At 35.9% G+C, this 26,153-nt stretch overlaps 1 protein-coding gene and 1 long non-coding RNA gene across 2 annotated transcripts in view; one reads left to right on the forward strand and one right to left on the reverse strand.

The window, feature by feature from the left end:
* The window catches only part of LOC141549583 (uncharacterized), a 53,351-nt gene extending 27,553 nt beyond the window's left edge, over positions 1 to 25,798 (forward strand). The window contains exons 2-3 of the long non-coding RNA XR_012484387.1: positions 24,300 to 24,421; positions 24,930 to 25,798. This is a non-coding gene — a long non-coding RNA (uncharacterized LOC141549583). The remainder of the gene's footprint in view (positions 1 to 24,299; positions 24,422 to 24,929) is intronic.
* The window catches only part of PLEKHG4B (pleckstrin homology and RhoGEF domain containing G4B), a 202,267-nt gene continuing 178,526 nt past the window's right edge, over positions 2,413 to 26,153 (reverse strand). Inside the window, 9 exon segments of the mRNA XM_074279211.1 lie at positions 2,413 to 3,875; positions 16,755 to 16,972; positions 17,759 to 18,028; positions 18,995 to 19,111; positions 20,045 to 20,146; positions 20,149 to 20,224; positions 22,136 to 22,306; positions 25,296 to 25,520; positions 25,636 to 25,725. Of these exon segments, the coding sequence (XP_074135312.1) occupies positions 3,870 to 3,875; positions 16,755 to 16,972; positions 17,759 to 18,028; positions 18,995 to 19,111; positions 20,045 to 20,146; positions 20,149 to 20,224; positions 22,136 to 22,306; positions 25,296 to 25,520; positions 25,636 to 25,725 (1,275 nt within the window). The 3' untranslated portion in view covers positions 2,413 to 3,869.

Here is a 26,153-nt window from a genome sequence, read left to right on the forward strand (position 1 = left end):
GAAATTTAAGGGGAAACTAGGTAGTGCAGGGAATAGAACACTGGGCCTGAAGTCAGGAAGACCTGAGTTTAAATCTGGCCTCAGACACTTACTAGCTATATGACCCTGGATCAGTCACTTAATTTTGATTGTCTTGCCAAAAAATATATTTAATGTAAGATTTAACTTCCCACTATATGCCTACTCTCAAGACAGACCAGGCAAGAACAATAAATCAAATAGCCATGTATTTAATTGGGATGAAATAACTAAGAAATTTTGATCAAAAGGAAATACTCAGTCCCCATTCCATAAGTAGGTAAAATCTTTCATTTCACCTTGGTGGGGCAAATTGGCCCTGGAGCCTAAATCCTCCATTACCCCAGAATATGAGTTTTCTGAGGATTTTTTTCCTAATCTCCTTCCTTCCCATCCCAAACTCCTATTTAACCCAGGATTATGCACATTATGACAAATCTTTAAAAGCTCAACAAGGCATTAGAATCATTGGAAGGAGAGGGTGAACTATTAATATTTTCTGCCACATAACTCTCTACAGTAAGATTCTGGAATCATTTGTATAGAGGTGATAACTGAAGTCATAAGAGTAGGTAAAATCACCAAGGGAGAAAGTGGAGGAAGAGAAAGGAAGTAAGAACACAGTGACATATGTTTGAAAAGGTGGGGATGTTAACAGGAATAATATCTGGTTGCTAGCATTTGTTCTATTTTATATCAAATTGGTTGATTTATTAGACTAAATGTAGATTTAGTTTTCAGTTTGGTTTTCCATACCTCTATGACTGCTCAATACTATTTTTTTTTTTTTTTTTTTTTTTGCTCTTCCCTTACTAGTAAAGAAAGAAGCTAATATCACTTAGGACCCCACAGATTTCAAGATCAATCAAACACTAGTAATTCATCTTGGGTATCTGGAACAGACATTTTTCTGTTCTTTTTAAACCACTTTTGCTTCTGTTTTCATTTCTTTTAAAATGCGTATCCAACCGTTTTATTGATCAATGCCTTTTGTTGTAAAATCACAATTTCTGTATTTTTTCCTCCCTTCTCCTCTCAACATGCTTTCCTTTGTATCAAAGATTTAAAAAGAAAGAGGAAAAAAAGGAGCTCAGCAGAGCCACCAAGAGATGTTAATGAATCTTCTTTAATAGTTTTCCTTGAAATATATTTTAACTTTGAGGTATAGGGGATAAGGAAAAGGCTTTGAATTTCCTTGGTATGAGGAACTCCTAAATGAGAAAATTCCTTCTGCGGTTGCATCATTTTTGCTTGCTGTGTTGTCTAGAGCACTGAAAGTCTGAGTGACTTGCCATAGATCCCAACTAGTGTATGTCAGAAATGGGACTTAAACTCAGGTTTCATTGGGCCTAAATCAGTTTCTTATATCCTCTTCACAACTGATATAGTTCAATCATATCTGACTCTTTGTGACCCCATTTATGACTTTTTTTTGGCCAAGATACTGGAATAGTTTGCCATTTCCTTCTCCAGTGGACTAAGGCAGACAGAGGTTGCCCAGGGTAATACAGTAAGCATCTGAGGCTGGATTTGAACTCAGATCCTTCTGAGCACTCCTATCCACTGGGCAACTTACCTGTCCCCTCTTCTGCAGAGAAAGTGAGGAGGAAAAAAGAAAACAAATAGAATGAAAAGAGAGAGAAAACAGAACAAAAGACCAAGATGCCCATGACAGGGAGTGGAAGAAAACTGTTAGCAATGGCCACCTATAGGCAACACTATAAAATTTAATGGAAACATCCTCTCTATCTCCTAGCCCCACAGCTTTTTGAGTCCTTTCCCCCTTCTCTGTGGAATTCTTGCACCAACCTCTCAACCACTAACCAGATATCCTCATGTTCTATTTCATATTTACACCTTAAAAAAATCTATTCTCAGGCTGATAAACTTCACATTAAGGTATAAATGGTTTATAAGGCTTAATGTACGGTTTCCCTGAGGGACATTTGTATCATAACAAGGGATAAGAAGCTGCAAGCTAAAGGGAAGAACTCATAAGTTGTAGTGTCATCAAGCTGGCAAACAGGATTTTTTTTTTCCAAAGAGGGATGCTTTTTTTTTTTTTTTTTTTTTTTTCCTTTAAATCCTACCATGTGAAGCTGGCCTTGACATTGTGGCCCTCAGGTCAAATACACATTATATAAACCAGAGCCAGAGAATGTGAAGAGGAGATAGGTCAGTGGAAGTCAGCCTTTAGTCATCCTAAGGCTTGGGCTTCATGCCTTGTTTTTTTCACAGATTCATTTTGCTAAACTTCTTTCTGTAGGAAAAAATACATATTAAGTGCAATAAATTCATGAGTGGAAGTGAAACTAGAAAGCATACTAATTCTTTAATACATCTAGTTTTGTAATGAAAATCATTTTCATTTTTGTCAGTGAAGAAATGTGATATGGTAGAAAAATGTTCCATTTATTTTTTTAAGTAGTAAACAAGTCTGTATTGAAACAAAGTAAAAAAGTAAAATGTTATCAACAGCTGACAGATAGTGAAATGTTTTCATATTTGATCTCCAAAAAAGTGGTTGAAAATACTTTTAAAAAACCATTACTAAAATCATTATCATTTTCTAACATGGCCCATACATTTCTATCTATACACATTGTTTCTGTGGACCTTTGCAGAAGATGCTACTATTTTAAAAGACAAGAAGACCTTGTCCTAGTTATAGGAATTTTAAAAGTGATGCCCCCTAAAGTACTATTTATGAAAGCTTCCAGCTGTTTGCACCTTTTCCGCTTTTGTTCAGAGGTTAGCTCACTCCTTAGGGTTGCCTACCTTGACAGGATTGCACAATACCAAGTACAGTCAACTTGAGATTCTCCAAGCCATGCATTGCTGGGAGCTTTCTTGGCACTATTAGTTTGGCTTAGCAGGAAAACAGGCCAAGGAAAGTGAAGTTATAACTTTGGCCTGGCTTTGTGGAATTTCAGGTACCACTTGGCTTCCCTTCCATGGTGTGTATAATCAGAAGTTGACTGTAAGTTCTAATATACTCCTAAGCTATTTACATAGAACTTGTTAGAAAAGGAAGAAAAGATTTAAAGTTTTTAACACCCATACAGATATGTGTACAAACATACACATTTAGAGTCAATCTCTGCTCCCTTGACTCAATGGCTAGTACATCTCAGGTATCTATTCCAGTCAGAATTTATCAATATTTTAGCTTTGCAGGTTAGATGTACTACTAAACAAATATTTTAAAAAGTGAAATGAAAAAGTCTGTTATCAAAACCCAAGTCCATCATTATTTGAGAGATGCAGAAGGGCAAATAAATGAGTGTACAGGGACAAAAGCATCCTCAGCTGGGAACAAGTTGTGATTTTTGTGTTGATAGTACCTCTGGCCCATGCAATCCTGAGGGCTGAATTTATGTGAAGGCTGGGTCTTTTCAAGAAAGAAATGTCTGTCTCCCTGGTGACTTATCAGCACTACTCCGGTCCCTCTGCTTCCATCCTAAAGGATTGGTTGCCTTGCTTTGGGTGGCAGATCCATATTTGGTCATTCTGAGGTGGGATTGAGTCTAAAGGCTTTTCAGCTTTTCCCCTGACATATAAAAGCAAAGTCAGGCAGTAGAAAGTTTCCAAATGATGGCCAAGTTGGAGTGAAGTGAGTGCTGAACTGGTGTACAGGTGTAAGTTGGAGTGATCATCAAAGAAGGGTGATTTCTAAGGCATAAGCAACTCTACTGATCCCTGTAACTTGGGCTTGATCCTTTTCTTCCTGACATCATGTTGTAGTAAATATGCAGTCTTAAGTTTTCTCTTTGAGACGAACATTCCCATGTCTGGATCAGAAGGGTGTTGAGATGTTTGTTGCGTAGAAAATGTCAACAAGTTCAAATCAATCACAGCTGTCAAAACAGTGACTAATATTAATATAATGTTACTTGATCTTTTAGAGACTTCAATATTATAGAAAAACATGTGACTGATCGCATTCTGCACCCTCTCTTCTCCCTTCCCTGTTCCCTCTAGATAAAAAAACAGAACATTGAATCATTTTGACAAAAAGAATCCAAAGTTGCTCAGAGAGAAAGCCCCAAGAAAAAAGCAGTGTCTTTATATCACATTATAATGCTGCCAAAGAAAAATGGCCATCCAACCATGCCATGCAAACATGCCTTACCCAAGGCCTCCAAGCCTGCAGCAATCCCTTCCTGGAAGTCAGAGTTCATTTTCCCCAATATCACTATCTTTAGGTTCATATACCACTCCCCTTCTTCCCCCCCCCCCCCAAATTCTTCCCCTAACCATGGTCATAGCGTAAGATGGAGCCCAGGGAAAAAGGTGTATAGGAATGAGAACAGAGGCTCAAAGTAAAAAGCAGAGGAAACTCGATGGGGACAGAGTTTAAAAGAGCATGAAAATGTGGGGAAGCTGGTCAGATGGCTCAGGTAAAAGGTCTGTATATTTAATGAAGAGGTAATTTTTCTTAATGTCAGCTGATGAGTGAGAGAAGTGCATGAATGGCAACATGGCATTTGCTATAAATAAGCATTTCTATTTCTGTTCATTGTCCTGAAATATGGCATAGAGATGTTCATTAAGATCCCTTCCAATGATCCTTTGATCTTATAACCAGAGAAAATATTCAATGCCTGTACTCCATCTACTGCTCTGGTATCTAATCATTCCACATGAAGCAAAGGGGAACCTTCTTGTAGTCTAGCTGCCATAGCAGATAGAGTGCTAGTTTTGGAGTTAGATCTGAATTCAAATTTGATCTCAGATGGTTGTGTGACTCAGGACAAGTCTCTCAATCTCTATCTGCCTCAGTTTCCTCATAGATAAAATGGGGGTCATAACAGTACTTAATTCCTGGAGTTATATATAGATCAAATGAGATTATATATATTATACTATTATTATATTATATTTATTATATTATAATAATATTACATTAATATTATTATATTATAATATTATACTATTATTGTGATAGCTTTATATGCACAAAAAGATATAGCTACAAATATGTAGATATAGAGATATGTGTCTACGTCAAATGTACACAAATGAATTTGCTACCAAATATCTTTCACTAGAATCCTCCCATGTTGCCTCACTGTGGCAAAGAGGTAACAATGGACTCTCAAAGAATATTCCAATGCATCACAAGCTCGAGCAGGTCATACTAAGGTGGAAAGACCTGAGCACAGGCTGGTGACAGATAGAAGAAATTGATTGGCTATCAGGAAATAATTTAAAAATTTTTTAAATTGTATTTTTCTAAATACATGCAAAGATAGTTTCCAACATTTACCTTTGCAAAACCTTGTGTTCCAAATTCTTCTCCCTCTCTCACTCCTTCCTTCTTCCCCAAAACAGAAAGCAATCTGATATAGGTTAAACAAATGCAAAGGAAAAGACCTTTCCTCTTCTCTCTCCCTCCCGCTTTTAGCAACCTATGAAGACATTTAAGTTGGATTTGGGTGGGCTGCAATCTGCATTAATGGAAGGAATATTCACACAAATGAAGTTCTATATCTTCTAAAGTTTTGTAGTTAGCCAATGAAGCAGAGAAAGTAATAGGAGTGAATGTTTTTCATTAACTCTTTTATCATTGGAAGATCCTTAAATCAGCTTAATTGCTTCATTCCACTACTGCTATCCCCCTGCCTTCTTAATAAAAGAAACAATGACCATAAATGTTATTTCTGGACCTTATTCTAAACCATAAGCAAAGAATGGATGCCCAAACAGAAATGACTATAATGTTTGGAAGGTAGTCATGGTGCCATTTTGAATTAGATAAAGAAGCTAGGTGGTATAGGACGACCTGTGTGAAAATTCTTTCTCAGACATTTTTCATGCTATGGCTCTAATCAAATCGCTTAACCTCTGTCAGCCTCAGATTTTCCTTTTATTAAATGGGGATAGGGGCAGCTAGGTGGTGCAGTGGATAGAGAACTAGCCTTGAAGTCGGGAGAACCTGAGTTCAAATCTAGTCTTGGATGCTTAACACTTCCTGGCTGTGTGACCCTCAGCAAAAAAATAAATAAATAAATAAAAATAAAAATAAAATGGGGATAGAAATAGAACCTCCCTCACAGGGTTACTGAAAGAATCAATTGAGACAATACATGTATAAAACACTTTGCAAACCAAAAAGTACTACAGAAATGTTAGCTAAGGGATCAAGGGGTGTAGACTCAGGAAGGCCCGAGGCTGTTAGAAAGCAGATAGGAATCTCAAGACCAACCATTCCATAAAGCTTGGAACCAAGTCTATCCTAGGTAACTTGGAAAAAGCTGCTGTGCCTTTGTCATTAATGAAATCTAGAAAGAGTATAGAAAACAAAATGAAAATTGGAAAAGGGCAAAATGTTGTATTAAATTTTCAGAAGAAGAAAAAGATGGATTCTTCAAAATGGTAGGCCAATAACTTGACTTTTTAATATGTCTTGACATGATAATATGATCATAGTAGAAGCCACAATACTATGGCTAAATAGAAGAGTTAATTAACTCATTCAATCATACCACTGGTATACAAACAATTTTAGTAGCCATAATAATGGTCAAAGCTTATGTGATGAAATTCAATAAGGACAAACTCCTGCTTTTGCAGTCAGTCAAAATGTAAATGAGTATTTGTTTTGTATATGTCTATTTTGCAATTACTAATTTCTATGCAAATTCTTTTCAGTAGAATGTAAACTACTTGAAAGTGGGCATTTTTTAGTGTCCCTATACTACTAGCATCCAGTGCAATGTCTGGTCCATAGTAGGAGCTCAATATACATAGTGAATTGAATTCCTGGAAAAATTTTAGAAATCATTATTAAAGAGAAGCTTTGTGAGTAATTTAAAAGGGAATCTGAGCTCCATAAATCAGAAGAAATCTATTAAGAACAAATCTTGGCAGACTCTCTTTGTTTATTATCAGGCATTCTAAATTGGTAGTTAGATCAGGAGAATGCTAGGATATGCAGGTAAATGTTTAACAATTGGCTTTCTGGAAAAAAAAAAGCATGCATGAATCTGCATCATGAAAATTTTTATCACTTTATTGTGTCTAGACAATCAGCAAAACAACAAATCAATGACAGATTACAACATTAGCCAATTTTGAGGGATAAATGCTTACATGGAAATTTAACATTCAGCTCTCATGAGCAGATTTGAGTCCTGGAGGAATACCATATGGAATATGTAACTAAAATTTAATTGAGGTATTTCTCATAATATCCTTGTGAACAAGATAGAGAAATGATAGCTCAGGTGAATTTTTAATTGATTCTACATGTAGGCTCAAAAATAGTGATTAATAAATCGAGATCAATGAGTGAAGTTTATAGTGGAACACCATAGAGCCCTATTTAGGGACCTATTTTTTTCAACAGGTTAATCAATGCTTTCTAGGAAAACAGTTTCCTTATCAGCTTTACAGATAACATGAAGGTTGATAGAAGAGTCAGCTAACTCACTGAATAACAAAACTGAGATGCAAAGAGATTTCAACAAACCATAACTATGGGTCAAAACAAATATGATGAAGTTGAATATAACTTTTTTTTTTTTTACATTTGCAGCCAACAGGAATTAAGATTTGGGAAATATGGCTACACAAAGGTTTAGAAGAAAAGAACCTATAGGTCTGAGTGGACTGAAAACTCAATAATGTGACAAGGCAGACAAAAAAAAGCAACTATGAGCTTAGGATAATAGGAGATGAGTCTAGCATAATGGAGATTATTATCCTACAGGAGCAGCTAGATTGTACAGTAGATAGAATGCCAGAACTAGAGTGAGGAAGATTCATCTTCTTGAATTCAAAACTGGCTTCAGACACTTATTAGCTGAATGATTCTGAGCAAGTTTGCCTGTATAAGATGAATTGGAGAAGAAAAAAGAAAACCATTCCAATGTATTTGTCAAGAAAACTCCAAATGGGGACATGACTGAAAAAGACCGAACAACAACAAATTATCTTATAATCTACTCAATGACACGTTTCGAATGGAGTTTTCACTTTAAGGGGCTACATCTTGGAAAGGATACTGACCAGATGGAGGATATCTGGAGGAGGTCAACCTGGACATGGAAGGACAACTCTATGTCACATAAGAATTAAAATGCCTTGAGAAGAGAAAACTCATGGAGAACACAATCATGGTATCAAAGCTCCAGAGCTAGAAAAGACTTTAGAAATCATTTTACAAATGAGGAAGTGGGGGCCCAGTGAAATCACTTTCCAAGGTTACACAAGTAGAAAGTGACAGAGGTAAGATTTAGAGAGATAGTGTTTATTTCCACTTCATTCCACTGCTTAATTATTTGGAGGTTTAGATGTGGAAGATGAATCTACCATGTTCAGCTTGGCCCTAACATGTACAAATAGGACTAATGGAAACTATGGGGAGGATGACTATGGTCCAGTGTAAGAAAAATCTGCTCAGAATTGCAATGGATATCCTCTGGAGAAAGTGATTTTCTCATCACTGAAGCTCCTTAAAGAATTGGTTGAATTCAAAGAAGAGAGGATTCTTCCTTCTGATCTTGTCTAGGTTAATTGACTTCTGGAGTCCCTTCCTTGAACACTTGAGTTTTTATGTCTTTTCTTTCTTTCTTTTTTTTCTTTTTTCTTTTTTTTAATAACAGCATTTTATTTTCAAAATATGTGCAAAAATACTTTTCATCATCCACCCTTGCAAAACCTTGTGCTCCAAATTTTTCCTCCTTCACTTTCCCCCACCCCTCCCCTACACAGCAAGTAATCCAATAAATGTTAAACATGTGTGATTCTTTTATACATATTTCCACAATTATGTTGCACAAGAAAAATCAGGTCAAAAAGGAAAAAAATGAGAAAGAAAACAAAATGCAAGCAAACAATTATGTTGGGTTTTTTCTCCCCCTTTTACCAGGTATAACTTCACCCTAACATCCTCAGGCATAAAGTGATACACCAACATCAAAGGGAATTTCTGTGGGTAAAATAGTCATTGCATAAGATATGGTTCTACATTTGTGATGCTGACCCCTGGATGACAGGATAACTATTAATAAGCATGTTTGCAGGAAATGCTTCCCAGAGGGACATTGTCACAGATTAGCCTGGAGTAACCCCAAGGTTGGCGGCAGCAGCACCAGTGGCAGCAATGACATTCTCATCTGGCTTCATCTGACATAAGGTTAGATCACTATACTCTTAGAATCTAGATTCAGAGTGGGGAGAGGTGTTAGGGACCATCTAATCCAAATCCCATCGTTTACATATAAAGAAACTGAGGTCCAAGGAAATTAAGTAGTTTGCCCAAGGTCAAACACACATTAAGTGTCAGAAGTGGGATGAACCAAAGCAGTAATATGGATAAACCCATTTGCTTTTGTAGTGTTTCAGGTCACTGGGATTTTTCCTCTGAACATATAATTAATAAATTCCTTAGTTAATTCTGGGAAAGCATCTATGTTAAAGGTTTGCTCATTTAACAGTATGATTAGTGGAAAATGAATCTTATTTTTATATAAAATGTTGTTTGAATGGATATTGTTCCAACCTGATTTTTTTTTATATAATAAATTTATTGTCTCTGATTGGTTCAAATCAAAACTATTCAAGCATTTCAACTTTTCATGAATTTTTATCTTGTTATATACCATAACATTGGTAAAGATCATGGATAAGCCATGTAAACCACATTGATTGCCAATTCCTGCAGATGTACCCAGGTTCCAATTAATGAGAACAATGAATAATGACTATGGCAAAATTGTAGTATTATTTGAATTTATACTATTTAGAATTATATGTAAAGTATAATAAAAATATTTAATATTCTAAATAACCAATATAAATATATTATATATGTATTATATAATATAATAAATATAAAATATAAATAAAATAATTTTTAAAACCCAGAATAGATAGAAATAGACAGCCCAAATTTGAATAACAAAATCATTCATGAATCCATTATTTGCACTAATTGGAATTAACTGTACTCTATCTGGAGGGCAGCAGCTCCTTTTCCTCTTAAGCAGAGAAAAAAAGTATGGGATTGAGAATCATGATTGAGAATCTGCTACTTACAACCTGGATGACTTTGGGCACATCACATCAGTTTTCTGGGCCTCAGTCTCCTCATCTGCAAAATGTGACATTTGGAGACAGTATCCAAAAGTGTATTCTAGCTCTAAATCTTACAAATTTCCCTTTCTTTCTAGGAGCCTAATTTCTTCGCAATGTTATTTTCTCCTTCAGATAAAACAGATATATTACATTCAACTTCTACTTCTTATCTTTGTTTCTCAGGTATTATGTAGTCCCATAGTTTATCTGGGTGTTATATTCTATAGCCAGAATGTAAGCGCCACAAATCACCTAGACTTTGTATATTCCCAGCATCTAGCAAGGTGGGCACCAGCAGATTAAGCTAGACCTTTCATATTGTTGGATAAATAAATATAGAAATTATTTTTTTATGTTGGAAGAAATTGATTTAAAATGATACTTTGATGATTCCAATATGTGTTAGGTATCAGGTAGACTGGGATGGGGTTTTGTAGGTATTATATCACAAGAGCATAAAGAAAAGCAGTTGTGTGAAACTATGGGCATGGGCAGCCATGGATTCAATTGTCAGAGACTTGTAGAGGCAGAGGGTCTTCCTTTTTCTAAATGGAAGCATACCCCAGCCTAAGAGTAAGGTTGGCCATCAGTTCATTATACCACAAAGGTTTTGGGGGGAGAGGCCAGATATGTAATTTCATTGATATAAAGAATTAACTGTAAGAAATTCTCTTTCCCAATGCATATTTGTTTTGCAATTTACAGCCTTGAAAGGCTGCTATGGAGGCTCTCAGAAAATTGACTTGTCCCTTAACAGCTGAGTTGGGATTAAGTTTCCAATTAGGGCTAAGAATTCTGTTTTGATGTTCTTTTGTTTTGCATCTTTTCAAAACTCCCAAGCTTATTATTTGTGGGGTCTTGCCTTTGATTCACTTGTTGAACCATACTATCCATAAATTTTCATAAGTGGAATTCTTCCCATTTCCTGGGATCAGATGACTAAAGGAAGCAGGATGTGAGATGTTCCTAGGGGATCCCTGAATAGATACTGGGTTCTCTCACTGCTTCAAGGAAACCCCTTTCTCTCTGTCTTCTCCATCCAATATTGGAGCATCTAATGTGAAAACTATGTACTTTAATAGTTCTGAGAACTCATTTCTTGAAACAGCTGGTTGAAAAAGAGATCAGAAGAGAAGGAAAAGGGTTCACATGTGCAAAAAAAGTTTGTAGCAACTTTTTGTGGTGGCAAGAAATTGAAAATTGAGTGGATAGATGCCCATCAGTTGGAGACTGGCTGAATAAATTAATGTATATGAATGTAATGGAATATTATTGTTCTACAAGAAATGATGAGCAGGCTGATTTCAGAAAAATTTGAACTTACATGAACTGATGCTGAGTGAAGTGAGTAGAACAAAGAGAATATTATACATAGCAACAGCAACATTATGTGATAATCAATCATGATAGACTTAGTTCCTCTCAGTAGCACAGTGATCTAAGACAATTCTAATAGACTTGGAATGGAAAATGCTATTTGCATCCAGAGAACTATGGAGATTGAATGTGAATCAAAACATCCTATTTTGACCTTTTTTGTTTTCTTTCTTTCTTTTTCTGGTTTTCTCCTTTTGTTCTGATTTTTTTTTTCTTAACATGGTAGTATGGAAATATGTTAAAATGATTGTACATGTATAACTTATATTAGATTGCTTACTCTCTTGGGGAAGGGAGAGGTAAAGGAAGGAGGAAGAAAAAAATTTGAAATTCAAAAATCTTACAAAAATGAGTGTTGAAAACTATCTTTACATGTAATTAGAAAAGCAAAATGTTATTAAAATGGGGGAAAAAAGGATGGCCTAGGTAGGTGGATATGGGAAAGGAGAAAGGAAGAGAGTACAGGAAGAAATAGGTAAAATGGAAAGGGGGAAAGAAAGGAGTAGGTAGGTGAATAGAACAAAGAAGACTGCCCCATTCTTTAATTCCTAGTAATATATTAATCCCAGGCAAGTTATTTAATAGTCATTTCTTTCCTCCCTATGTACCCACTGTGAAACAAGTTTTGGCAGACTGAAGTAAAAGGAAACCTCTCTAGGTATGAGCTTATTCTCAAAATAAGTCATGGGGCTTGGTGTTTTTGCTTTTATTTTTAAATAAAATTCTGGTGTTGGGTTAACTTATGCCAGGATCTCTGGTCATCCATCCTGTTCTTAGGCAGCTTGTAAAGCTGATGATAAATGGGTTGAGATTAGAACTGCCATATTTTATTGCATTTCCTAAGTGAAAATATTGTCCCCACTCCTAGTGGGTAGAGTTTAGCTGCTATAAAAGTCACGTTTTGGTTACAGTGCAATCCATCCCTCAAGACAAGAACTGGGTGGACACATAATACACGGAAGGGAAAATTCAGTGAAGGAGAAGCAGCAGAGAGCAGGGTTACATTACCTTTCTGGCAGAACCCCCCTTAGGAAGGAAGCATTGTTAATATCAGGCAACGCAATTAAGCTCCCAGTGCTCTTTTAATGTGGTTAGACATGCAAATCAGCCTGGAGAAATGTGTGCATGCTCCAATTTAATTGATTGTTAACTTTGACACAGATGTGGCAACTCAGAGCATCCCTCGCCTCCCTCCCCTTAAACAATTTAACTTGATTATTTCAGTGTTGAGCTGAAAAAAACCAGTTACTTACTGAATGTTTGCATGCCAGTCAAACCATTGTTGAGAAGCCTAATACATGAGAAGTTTTGTTCTGACAAAAAAGGGAGGGAAATCAACTAATTAAAACCAATGTCAATTCTTGTCCTAGACAATTTTGGGAATATGACTTCCCCTGAACTAACTGATTGTTCCAAGACCTATTACCCATCTTCTTGACTCAGAGGACTATTAAAATGGGTCTGTATGCTTGGCACACAGGAAGTGCTTAATAAATGCTTGTTGGCTGACTGGTTGACTGACTGACCTAGGGATCAGTTCATTCCTCTTGCTCCCTTCTGACTAGATCTTAGGAGGGACAGGACTATGGGAAAAAAAAGTTGTGTATTATGAGTTAGAGAGGATGGGGACTGAGCCGGCATCCTTGGTTAACATTCTTGGATCTAAATCTGAATCATCCTTCAAAAGCCACTAAAGGTGTTCTTCCTAATTCACCACACCTACTCATCCTCTTCTCTCTATACTTCTCACTTTAGCTTCATGTCTCCAACCAGACTTTCTTTGCTGCCATCTTTGTGTTTTTACCCATCTCTACTTCTATTTTTGCTTTTTCTTTTTTGTAAGGTCTTCTTTCTTATCAAACTGTTTTGCACTTGCCCCAAATGCTGGGGTTTTTCCTCTTAAACTACTTTGTTCTTATTTTATATTTATATATTTAATATCTATAAAATATAAATATAATAAACAAAACATAAATAATATATGAAATATAAATAATGTATCAAACATAAATATGTAAATAATACATATATATTGATATAAATTTGTATTTGTTTTATATTTATTGTCTCTATATTTGCATATTGCCTCTCCCATAGAAAGTAACTAAAAAAGATTGTTTTCATTGTTACTCATTCATTCATTTATTTTTCTATTTGTATCCCCAGCGCATCCCAGTGATTGGACCATGGTTGGCCATGTGAAGTGATTGACTGATTGACAGATACTCTGATCAGTTTTTTACTTTACATTTCTAAAACCTTGTACATTGTTTGTCCTACATTATCTTAAATTCTTTATGTCTATTGTGATTGTTAATGCTTTTCTTTTTAGCCTAATTACAACATAAGTTCCACTTGAAGGGCCAAATTTGTTATTTATTTTATATTCCTCACAGCAACTATTACCTAGAAAGGGTAATTAACAAAATCTGGATGAATGAATGGATTGTTTATTTGCTAATTATCTTTTCTATGAGCACTCATAGTCATCTAAGCTGTTAAGCTTAGTTTTAATACCCCAATTCTTCACTGCTTAACTATTTAACTATGTTAGTGGTTCTCAATGCATTGGCAAGGGGATTTAGGGAAAAACAAATATTAAATGAGAAGTGGAAAGTTTCTGACCTGAACCAATGAAAGGAGTATCATCCTGAAGAGATCACAGGTTCTTTGTAGTATGAAGGTATGTAGTTGGCTAAAGAACTTACAAAGTTAGTTCATGTACGCTATCTCTTGATCTCTCATTTGTCAGAATTATAGAAGCTACTTTTGCCTCGTTCTAAATGGGTCAAAAAGATTTTTTAAATCTTTTGTTTTTAAATTAACATTAGGGAGGGTTGGTATTATTTTTGAACTTTGTTTTTAAAGGCAGAACAAATTTTTGTACTATGAGTATAAGATTAGCTTTTCTTTGAAGAAAAAAAAAAGATGATGAATTGCATTTGTCTTTATTGCCTTCACTTTTCAATTTCATATTCTTGTCCCCCTTTTTCCATGATCAGTTTTAATTATAAATTCTTGGCATTAAGCCATTGTTTCATCTAAGTCTGGTTGCCTCAGTTAGTTCAAAAGTCATCTAATCTTTTAAAAATCCTTCAAGATGAAATGAAATTAATTCTCTTTTCCCAAACCAGTGTTATCATCCTCAACAGAGAGAGTAGGTGGTATGCACAGATAGTCACAAATTGGGACCTAAAAGACCCACATTCTAATTCCTGCTCTCCCTTTTTTACTAGGTGATCTTTGGCAAGTAATTTAACTTTCCTAAGATTCACTTTCCTCATTTTTAAAGTAAAGGGACCAAATGATATCTGGAGTATCTTTAACTCCAACAATCTGAGTCTTGAGAACACAGAAAGGAAAGGTCCTATTATTTCTCTTGTATTCCTCTTAATGCCCAACTGATAGGTTGTGAATAGACAATTGACAGGCTGAATTAATGACTTGGAAGACCCTTTGTGAAATTTCTTCTTAGTTATGTTTTCCCCGGGACACTTCTTGAGAACAAAATTTTTTTTTTTTTTATTTGTGTATTCTCAGGCCCTAGAACAATATCTAATAATACCTAATACATAATATATTATAAATGCTCAAAAATGCTTATTGATTTAAGTTGAAATGATGTTTTCTCTGTATGTGTATTTGTATTAATTATTTAATAATTACAGATACTAATGATTACAAATACTTTCTTTGGTTTGACTAGATGTACAGTCATAGTCTTAGGAGCATCACAGTGAAATTCAGTTGTTGAAAAGACTCTGGCTAAGCCGAATTCTTACCTAATGCCTTCTTTTACTTAAGGTAATGACAGGGCCTTCTTATTCACCTTGACTATCTAAACTGCAAAGGACAATTAAAAAAAATGAACTAAAATGTGGGATATAAACACCATGGGATCCCATGGGATCTCTAATGGATCTGGTTTGCAAGATGCCTTACTAAAACCACAATTTCATCATTGCTTTTAAGGCACAGATCCAAGTTTTAGTATTGGTTTTATGTCCAGTTTGAAATTGTACTTTGTTTAAAGCTTTCCTCTCAGGGCCAATTGGTGTTACTTTGTGCTCTCTACTATGGCAGTTCTCACAAAAATGAATGTTACACTGAATGGACAGGTACTTCAGTTTCTGTTGATTGATAATCAGGGGGCTGGTCAGAGTCATATCATGACCACCATTAACTCCCATTGCTCTCTTGCTGGTGCAAACTTTATAAGAAAAGCAAAAAGACTTGTACATCAGGGTTCAATGAACTATACTGCTCTGCTAGCCCGTTTTCTCTTCAGTAGGACTATCCAAAAGTGGAATGGGAATTCTTCCAAAACTTCCCACAGAAACTAGTGAGATTACAATGCTCACTAACTTCATAAGTATGGGGGTCTAAGTCCTATTTATCTTCATAATTCTCCCAGAGTCTAGCATTTTCAACATAGTAAGTATTTAATAATTGTTAATTAAGTGAATGAATGTTCAATGAAAAATTTTATAATAGTAGGCCATTTAGAGTTGGTATGGGAAAATTAAAACTATCCATAAAACTTGCATTTCCTATTGATCTCCCTAGTGCTCTACATGAATATTATTAGGAATAGGACCTGCTTTGCTAAAAAGACAACACAAATGTCTAAAAAAAAAAAACTCCATTCTCACCCAATTTCAGTGCTATAAGTATATTACACCAATGGGAAATGAACCGTTAGATTAGTTCTGATGTTGAAAGAAGCCACATGAATTAGGCTGGTTCTGAACTCCTCTTCATGTACTTTACATTCTATCAACTTTTATCCCTAATTGCCTCTTTGCTTTTGCAGAAGCTGTCCCTTGTAACTGTACTGTAGCCCTTTCCTCATCTTCACTTTTTAGCATTTCTAGGTACTACCAAGATTCAGTCCACTTGCTACCTTCTATAGGAAGTCTTTTCTAATTTTTCCTTTCTTTCTCTGTCTCTTTCTCTCTGTCCATCTGTTTCTTCTCTCTCTCTTTCTCTGTCTCTCTCTCTTTGTTTCTGTCTCTGTCTCTTTCTCTTTCTGTCTCCCTCCTCAAATTATTTTGAATTTTCATCTTTCATACCTCAATAGAATGAAAGTCTCTTGAGGGAAGGGAGAATGGAAGTTCTGTTTTTCACTTTTGTCTTTGAATCCTCAGAACCCATCACAGTGTCTCACACATAGTATGTCTTTATTAAATATTTGCTGAACTTAACTGAGTAGAATTCAACATTAATAGATAGCATGGATATAATGTGAATTTATTTTAAAAAACCCAAATACTTACTGTTGTAATATACTGATTACTATCATGTTTCAACCTGGAATTCTTTCCAGGGAGAGCTGGAGATGTGCACTGAGAGGGAGGTTTGGAGCCAGGATTTGAAGCGCTTTCATCTGAAAATGTGTCTGGAAGAAGCTGAGACAATCCAGGGTGGGCTGAGTTGCTAAATCCACTAATGCTCTCACCAGAGGTGCACTGTGATGACTCGGAACTCTCCGTGACTACAGACAAAGAATAATAATAATAACATAATAAAATCAAGCATTAATCAGTTTATTTACAGAAATAAGTGGCTCAACTTCTCATATTTTCTTTTGATATTTTCTTTTGATATCAGAAAGCCTAAGTTATAATTCTCTACAAATTAATTCCCTTTCATCGTGATCAATTCACATAGTCCCTGTTGATGACTAGGAAATACTGTAATAACTACTAACTTTTATTCAGAATTATTGTAATAACTGCCAACTTTTAAATTTTCTTTGGATCTTTGTTTTTGATAAATATTTTTAAAATAATTTACAAAGAGAACAGTTGGACTATCTTTTCACTGAATTTTCAACACAGCCCTTTCTGCTCTTATAATACTCTAGAATATATAATTATATCTTTAAAGTGAGTTAACTTTGAAAATTTCATAGCAGCACTTGAAGCAATCAGAAATACCTCAAGATATATTCAAATTCATTGGTCAAGTCCGTCAAGATATCTTCCTTTTCAGAGTATTTGAACTAGCCTTATTTTTTTGTTTTTGTTTTTGTTTTTGTTTTCCCCCTGAGGCTGGGGTTAAGTGACTTGCCCAGGGTCACACAGCTAGGAAGTATTAAGTGTCTGAGACCAGATTTGAACTCAGGTCCTCCTGAATTCAAGGCTGGTGCTCTATCCACTGCACTACCTAGCTGCCCCAAACTGGCCTTATTTGTAAACTCCTATGCCCCTCATTATTGTATACCCCTTTCCACCATCATTTTAACCTTCTTTATTGTACTATGTACAGATCCACTTACTCATTGACGGTTGGCTTCCTGTTTCCTGTTCTAGTTCATCTTCCTCGATGCAAGTTTTTATGTCATAAGTCCAGTGATAAAAGGGAGGGCTCAATAGACCTGAATAAGATGGACTAGAATAAACATGCAGGTTTAGTGACCCCAAAATTGAAGATGAGGACTGGCTGCTTGAGGAAGATGTGCTGCTGTTGGAGATGGTAGAGTGAGGCCTTTTGAAAGGTGTCGAGTGATCAAATGAAGATACAGCTATAGATGCCCTAGATCTTGACTCTAGAAACAAAAAATAAAAGGTCCATTTTACTCCTTTGTCATGTTATCATCTAAGTCACTGATTAATTTTATCTTATCTCTTCTCTACCTTCTTTTCCCTTCCTTTCCACTGCCTTCCCTTCTCTTGCCTCCCTTTGCCTTCCCTTCGTTCCCTTTTTTAGATCGTCTATCTTGCCTTAGATTAAACGTGCAAGCATCATCACCATTATTGATTGACAAAGCATCTTTGACCTACTTTGTTTCCAATCTGAGCCAGTTCGCCCTGCTTTGGTGACCTGATGGCCTCCCCTCTCTAGGGACTCATTATATTGGTTCTGGTCTTAGGGTGAACACCTGATTGAGTACCATATTTTAGAAAATCCAAGCTCCCTGGCAGCAGGGATTATCATGGCCAGCCTTAGATTAACTTCATAATGCACAGTACTTCTCATATTATCACTTGCTCAAAATCTAGAGTCTCAAAGCTAGAAGAAGCTCAGGGACCAAAGTACAACTTGATATTGATTAGAAAATTTCTCTATGATATAATCCAAAGAGTGATTATCAACCTGGGTATGAACACTCTGAGAGGAAGTCTGTTACCACTGAAGGCAGCCTACTCATCACTTTGAGATAGCTGCAATAATTAGGAAGTTTTTGTTTTCCTACTCCATGTCAAAATCCTTCAGTGATTTTTTTTAAAAGCCCTATTGGCTCCTAAATAAATGAGTGCTCAAGTGGGGTACAAACTTTGTATTCTATTAATCTGGAAATACGACCACATTTTAGAAAATTTATTATGCTTCTTCTGAATTTTCAATGAGGGGATCATTCATTGGTCATGGACATGAGGTTATGATTGTTATACATAGAATCCTTGACTCTAAGCCATACCCCCAAGATTTTATTCTCAAGTCTGATGTTTTATTTTTAGAATCAAATTTCTCCAGTGGAAGAGAGAATGAAGAGCAAAGTAACAGGTGGTACCTGTTCCCTTCATGATATAATCTATTGCCCGGTCACTTATGGCTGCATCGCTGGGTTTGATATCCATGAATGGTTTGTTGCCTATTCCCATAGATACCATTTCTTGCATCCTGAGTTCTAAAATAGAAAAATGTGCATCATTTGAGAGAAAATGTCATTAAATTATAGATTTTAAACTGGAAGAAATGCCAGCAATCATTTTGTACATTCCCTCTTTAAGGACACTATGCCTAGAAAGGTCATGTAACTTGACCAATGATGTCCAGATTGCAAACAGCACAGCCAAGATTTGATGCCAGGACCTTTGACTCCAAATCCAACACTCTGTAAGAGGAGCTAAATTGACAATTTGCTAGGGAATATCTATTGTTTCAGTCCATCTGTTAATAAATAGATTAAGCAGACAAACAGGAGAGAGGAACATAAATGTATAAAGCTGAATAAAGTAGGCTGTCAAAAACAAACAAACAAACAAAAAAAACCATTGTCATGACCTGAGAGATCTGCAGAATCCAAGGAGAAAAGAAACAAGAAAATAGCCTCATAGCAACAAGAAGGATGTTAATAACCAAGGTAGCTCTATGTCTTTGGCTCAGTTTTTGTAGCTGTAATTCCACTGTGGCTATCTGGGGTCCTGGCAGCGGAGGAGCATGTACATGGAATCACCTAGCTGATAGAAAGCTTCTGGTCTGGCAGATCTCCAAAATCAAAGGGAAATGAATTCTGAGAAAAGGCCATTTGAACAGGCAAGGGTAGAGAACAGCTAGGGAGAAGCCAGTTTCATTAAAATTGACTTTCTCCCAACCACCTATAAAAAACAAAAACAAAACAAAACACAAAAAAAACCTCTATGTGTAAAGTATTTATAGCTTTCAAGTAGGTTATTCTCCATAGCTCCAGAGAATAGTTACTCTGACTCACATGGCTGAATTCTTTATGTTCAAATTATAATATGACCTGGCTTGCATCTCTATCATGTTAAACATCTCATAAAATAAAATTTGAATTATCCCTTTCCAATATGAGCTACTGCTTCTGCACATTCCATACCTCTGTTCCTCAGAGCTTGTCTCCATAGGATTTTCCCTATGATATTTGTCCAAGCAATTTTCACTTCCGTTGAACTTGCTTGAAGAATGTATGTATCTTGGATTTCCGCCTCCTTCGGAACCAAATCTCAAACCTCAGACCACTGTCTCCAACATTCTCAGTCATTCCAATTTCAGCGGTCTGAAATCATATCCGATATCCAAAAAATCAGCGTGTTCAATTTTATCTTAGCATTTTCCACAGCAATATAAAATTGTTTTTACTGCTAAGAATGTGAGGGTTCAAATAATTCAATGTGGGAATTAATTTTCTGTACAAAGTAAATTCTGATTTTCTATAGGAGCTCCTAAGAGCTGCAACTATTTCACATATTTATGAAATGTTATTTTTCTCAAATGACTTGTATTTATCAATGTCATCTCCCTAGTCAACCTCATTCATTTTTGTGAATGTATGGTTAAAGGGGGAGCAGAGATTATTTTAACAACCCTTTTTATATAGGACAATTAAAATTATAATTTTATAATTATGTGATTTTCCTAAAGTTTAGTTCTGAGCTTTGGGACACACACACACACACACACACACACACACACACACACACACCCATAATGATTCCCTTTTTCTTCAGAAGCAAATTTAAAATTTTATGTTATTGGGGCAGCTGCAGGTGATACAATGGATGGAGCACTGGCCAAGTCAGGAGGACTTGAGTTCAAATCCAGCCCCAGACATTTGACACTTACTAGTTGTGTGACCCTGAGCAAGTCACTTAACCCCAATTGCCTCACCAAAAAAAGTCCTCTGTGACATTTAATTTTCACTATTTTCCAGTGGATTGTTGAGGGATAGGAGTAGAGTTTCACTAGCTGTGTAATTCTGGACAAGTCACACAACTGTCTCCATTTCCTCAACTGTGAAATAAGCAGGAGAAGAAAATGGCAAGCCCTTCAGTAGCTTTCAAAGAAAACCCCCAAATGGGATCTTGGAGAGTCATTCATGACAGAAATGGTTGAACAACAACAACAAATCCCTAGTTATTGCTGTGTTTTGAAATAATTAAGTTTCTATGAAGCACTTACCCAGAGTCATGCACACGAAGGGATACTGTGATCCTAGGAGCACTGGCTCCATTACAGTGCTATAGTCCCTAGACTATTCAGGCTTCCAAAGGAAAAACCCCGGAACCCAATGTTTCTTGCAAACTGATAGCATAAGTTTTGCTCTGGTAGTCTCTGAAGCATTAAATGGTTATAAATGCACCCAAACTTGGAGAGTAGATGTTCTTTATGTGAATATCCTGTTTTATTTTTTAAAGTCTAGACAGCGGTCTGCACTTTCTCTATAATTTTATAACGTATCTAGAGTGCTTAGAGGTTAAGGGACTTGTGTAAGTCACACAACCAGTATGTGTCAAGTTGAACCAAGGTCTCAAGATTCTAAGCCTAGCTCTATCTAGTGCACCATGCAGCTTCCTGTGTCCTCACTGATGTTCCTAATTGAAGGCAGGTGGTCAGAAACTCCCAATTAAAGGGGATTGGAAGTTCACAGTGAGTTTGGCCCAACTTGCAGGAGCTTCTGGACCGCCAAGTGTACCAAGAGGCGTGGTTCAGACAGCTGTTGACTGCCAAATGAGCATAATAGAAATGCAAAATAGAATTATTTGTTCAGGAAACATCTGGCTTCCACTGAGTCCCATTCAGCAAGACATCTCAATGCACTATATAAATAAATACAAGTGGTACAGGGATGAGTAACACCTCTGGGGAATAAAACTGAGTTCATAGTGATCTGAAGTTTTTGGAAAAATCAGGTAATGGTAATGAAGGAATTATAAATAGAGTGAGGTACAAAAATACTATGTTGTTCTCCATTTCACTTCATGAAGTTGAGTTTTTGTGCTTTTTTTTCCTTTCCTTACTTACATATATATTTCTAATATATAGAAAACCAAGAAAACTGTGAGCTCCTTTAAATCCAGAAATAATTGCCAACCAATCCTATTTTTAAAAAAACCCAAAACTTAGAATCTGTGCAACAACCCTGTGTATTGGGCCCATGCCTCAGATTGATTGGTTTATTTGTTTTTACCTTGAATGACTGTTTGTACATGTAAATATCATATCCTCCATCAATCTTCTTGGTCTTGCTAAACAAGATAAGATCCTCAAAAAGGAAGACATGTCTCAGATATTTTTTTCTTCCGCAACAAACAATAAATTCATCCTGACATCTCAGTTGCCCTTGTTCTTTTAAATTAACCTAAAGAGAGAAAGAGAGAGAGAGAGAGAGAGAGAGAGAGAGAGAGAGAGAGAGAGAGAGAGAGAGAGAGAGAGAGAGAGAGAGAGAGAGAGAGAGAGAGAGAGAGAGAGAGAGAGAGAGAGAGAGAGAGAGAGAGAGAGAGAGAGAGAGAGAGAAACATTTTAAAGAGATAATGAAGATCTTGTTTGAAGCGGGTTGAGAGTATTTTTAAGTTGGTACTATTTTTCACCTTTAAACATCCCTGTAGCTGTGCAAAATTTAAGGATAGTGAAACAGATACAAGCTTCTTGCTTAAAAAAAACCCAATGTCAAAAATTTGTCTTTAACAATTTTTAAGTACATATAATACTATATTAGAACATATGAAAAAAGAAGAAAACACATTTAAACAATATTTTTAAAACTCTATATTTTTCTTTTTTAATAGTATTTTATTTTTCCAATTACATGTAAATATAGCTTTCAACATTCACTATTGAAAGATTTTAGTTCCAAATGTTCTTTTCTCCCTCCCTCCTCCCCAAGACAACAAGCAACTTGATATAGGTTATACATGTACAATCATTCTAAACTTTTTTTTTCATATTCTTCATTCAACAATATACTTTTAAATGCCAAATAAGCACCAAGAATAGTGCTAGTTACTGAGAATACAAACATAAAAAACAACAATCCATGCCCTCAATTGTAAAATGGGGGATAATAACAGTACTTCTCAGTCTTGTTGTGAGGATCAAATGAGATCATATTTGTAAAGTGCTTAGCAGAATGTCTGACATATAGTAAAGCTAACTATTATTATTAGCCTTTTATCTAAAAGGGAGAAGAGGATGTGTATATAAATTTGTATGACAGATTAAATGAGAAGAGTTTCAAAGGATTTTAAGAGAATGAGGAAATTCTGTTTTGTTTCTTCTTATACAACATGATTAACATGGAAATATGTTCTACCTGATTGCACACACATATATATATAACTTATATCAAAGTGCTTACCATCTTAAGGATGAGGGAAGGGAAAAAGGAAGAGAAAGAGGGAGGAAGAAAATTTAGTACTCAAAATTTTATTTTAAAATGAATGTTAAAAATTGTCTTTACATGTAATATCAAATTGCATTCTTTTTCAAGGAGGAAGGGAAGGAAAGAATATAGAATTTAAAAAATTTAAGTATGTTAATTTTTTATTACATGTAATAAAAATAATAAAATTTTAAAAAGACATCTGAGTTAGAAATGATACAGAGCTGAGGGCTGGGAGAAGTGATCAAGGAAAGCTTCTTGGAAGAAATTTCACCTTAGTTAGGCCTTGATGAAAAAGAAATTAATATGAATAGTCAGCTATGGATGCTGGGCTTTTTAGGGAGGAGGATGGCCTACATGAATACACAGAATCAGGTAAAAAGTAGGACAAGTTACAGGAACAGTTAATAGTCCAATTTGACTGAAACACAGGATATGAAAAAGGAGGAAATGTAAGATTTATTGGAGCCAGATTAAGAATTCCCTTAAGTGTCAAGCAAATAGAAAATAGTAATAGCTAGAATTTATTAAACTTACTAAGTGCTAGACATTGTACTTAGTGATTTCATTTTGATTTCACAACAATCTTTCAAAGTAGACTTGGCCCAAATCACACAGCTATTAAATATCTGAAGTCAGATTTGAATTCAGGTTTTCCTGACTCCAGGCTTGACTGCCTTATCTATTTACAACCTTGCTGCCCAAGACAAACCAGTGAGTGACACAGTTTGAAGTCAGGTGGGTCCAAGCCCATTTTGCTTTTCCCTGAATCTTGCTACATCCCTTTTGCATTAGTTATGTATGTCATAGAATGGACTAATGACCCTAATTTAGGAGATACCTTAGAGAGTTTCAGAGGTTTTGCTTTTTGGTTCAGCTTCAGACAAGGTGGAATGGGAAAGTTTCTAAAATATATTCCAAAATTTCAAAAGCCCTATCCAGTGTTTATCTTTCACTTTTCTTTTGTCTCCAGGACTTGATACAGCGTCTGGCACACAGAAAATGTTTAAGAAATGCTGATGGATGGATTGACTGATATATGATTTCTCCCCCTGGTCATACAATTTCAATGAGCCTCAGTTTTCTGTCTGTGAAGTGGGTATATGTTTACTTTTTACCTTGTAGGCTGTAGTGAGGAACATTTGGCAAACTTTATAGCACTGTATAACTAAGTCATATATTATAATTGTTCTTATTTCTAGTATGACTGTAACTATGAGGTAATTTTAAAATAGTCAAGTGAATTGAATTTAGCTACTTCATTGAGCTTTTTTTCAGAGTAACAAGTTTCAATGTGGCTGGATTTTGTACAGTGAATTGCCAAATGACACAATACTAATGCACAATGCCCATCCCTACATCAGTTAGGTGTTTATTGCACAAATCTGCAAGATACTTGAAGATTTATGGAAGGACAGGTACAATAATCCCATGAAAGGATAAGCTATGAATGGTTTTAAATCTTCACGAGTGGAAGAGGGTAACACATCAATGACATGACAGGTCCTTTGTAGAACTGATCATTACACAGCAGAGGGGCTGGCTTCTAGAGATGAGCAATGAATAATAGTGTTCCCTGCTTTTGGTTTGCTTTAATTCTTAGAAAGAAGCTATCAGCAGCAGCCAAGATCACAGAATCTGAGCGTTGGAAGGAGTCTCAGTAATCCAATTGATACCCAAAAGAAATCATCAATTACAGAACATAGAATTCCACTCTCCCTATCCTTCCTTCCCTTCAAAGCCCAAAGTGTCAGATTGGAGCTGATGATTAAGGTGAGAGATATGTGGATGTAATTTCCTTCCTCACTTTCCCACATCCCTGCAAGGCCTGGAGAGGGAAAAATACTTATCCAGATGGTACTTCCTTGGTCAGTCCCTTTATCAAGGGCAGCAAAGGGAGACTTCCCACTGACTTACCACATGGTACACAAAGGTTGCCAGTAGGAAGCAAAGAGAGGAAAATGCTTACATCACAGCCCCGGATGGCATCCATGGCCAGTAAATCATTCCCATGGCGAAGCTGGAATTTGACCATCTCCTCAGCAGCTCGGAGGTCACTGAGTTCCTGCTCCTGAGTCTTCGTGCATTCTTTGATCATGTCCTTGAGCAGCAGGGCATATTTGCTCATCCTCTGGATTGGTTTAAGTAAATAGGAAGCTAGATCCATCTTATCACCCAGGTCTTGTTGCTTATTCTAAGAAAATGTCAAAAGGCAGATATTAGTTTCATGGCTAATGATTCAGAGCCATCAAAATATCACTGACATTGGGTGTAGACTTCACTGGATGGAATAATGAATATATAATTACTTTAAAGAAGGCATTTCCGTGGCTGCTAAGCAAAGCATCAGATTGTGGTTTGTTTTTGCTGTATAGTGCATACATTCCAAACTGTTCTTCCTAAAAAAGAAGAGAAAATACAATTTTTCTTTTTCTTAGATGAAGTCAATAAACATTTACATTTATACAAACATATCTGCTTCTAAATTGGAAATGGACCAGGTTTTTTTCTGTGAATAGAGGGAAAAACTGGCATTACTATCCCATGAAATAAATGGACCAGGCTTTTCAGTGAATAAAGGGAAAAACTGTTATTATCCCATGAAATCCTCTAGGTGGTACTCTTGGTTTAGATGTATTTGAAAGTGGAACTTTAAGTCCCTTGCAAAGTTTTTGTTCTCAGTGGTTCACTCAATGTTTCATTTAAAAATGCCCTAGGCATTCCAAATCTAACAGGAGAACTTTGCTAACTATCCACTTAAAACTGTATACACAGTTCCAAGAACTCTAGCATTGTTCTTAAACAACAAGACATGGGAAAAACAGAG

This window comes from Sminthopsis crassicaudata, chromosome 1 (genome assembly GCF_048593235.1).
Source record: "Sminthopsis crassicaudata isolate SCR6 chromosome 1, ASM4859323v1, whole genome shotgun sequence".
NCBI classification, from domain to species: Eukaryota; Metazoa; Chordata; class Mammalia; order Dasyuromorphia; family Dasyuridae; genus Sminthopsis; species Sminthopsis crassicaudata.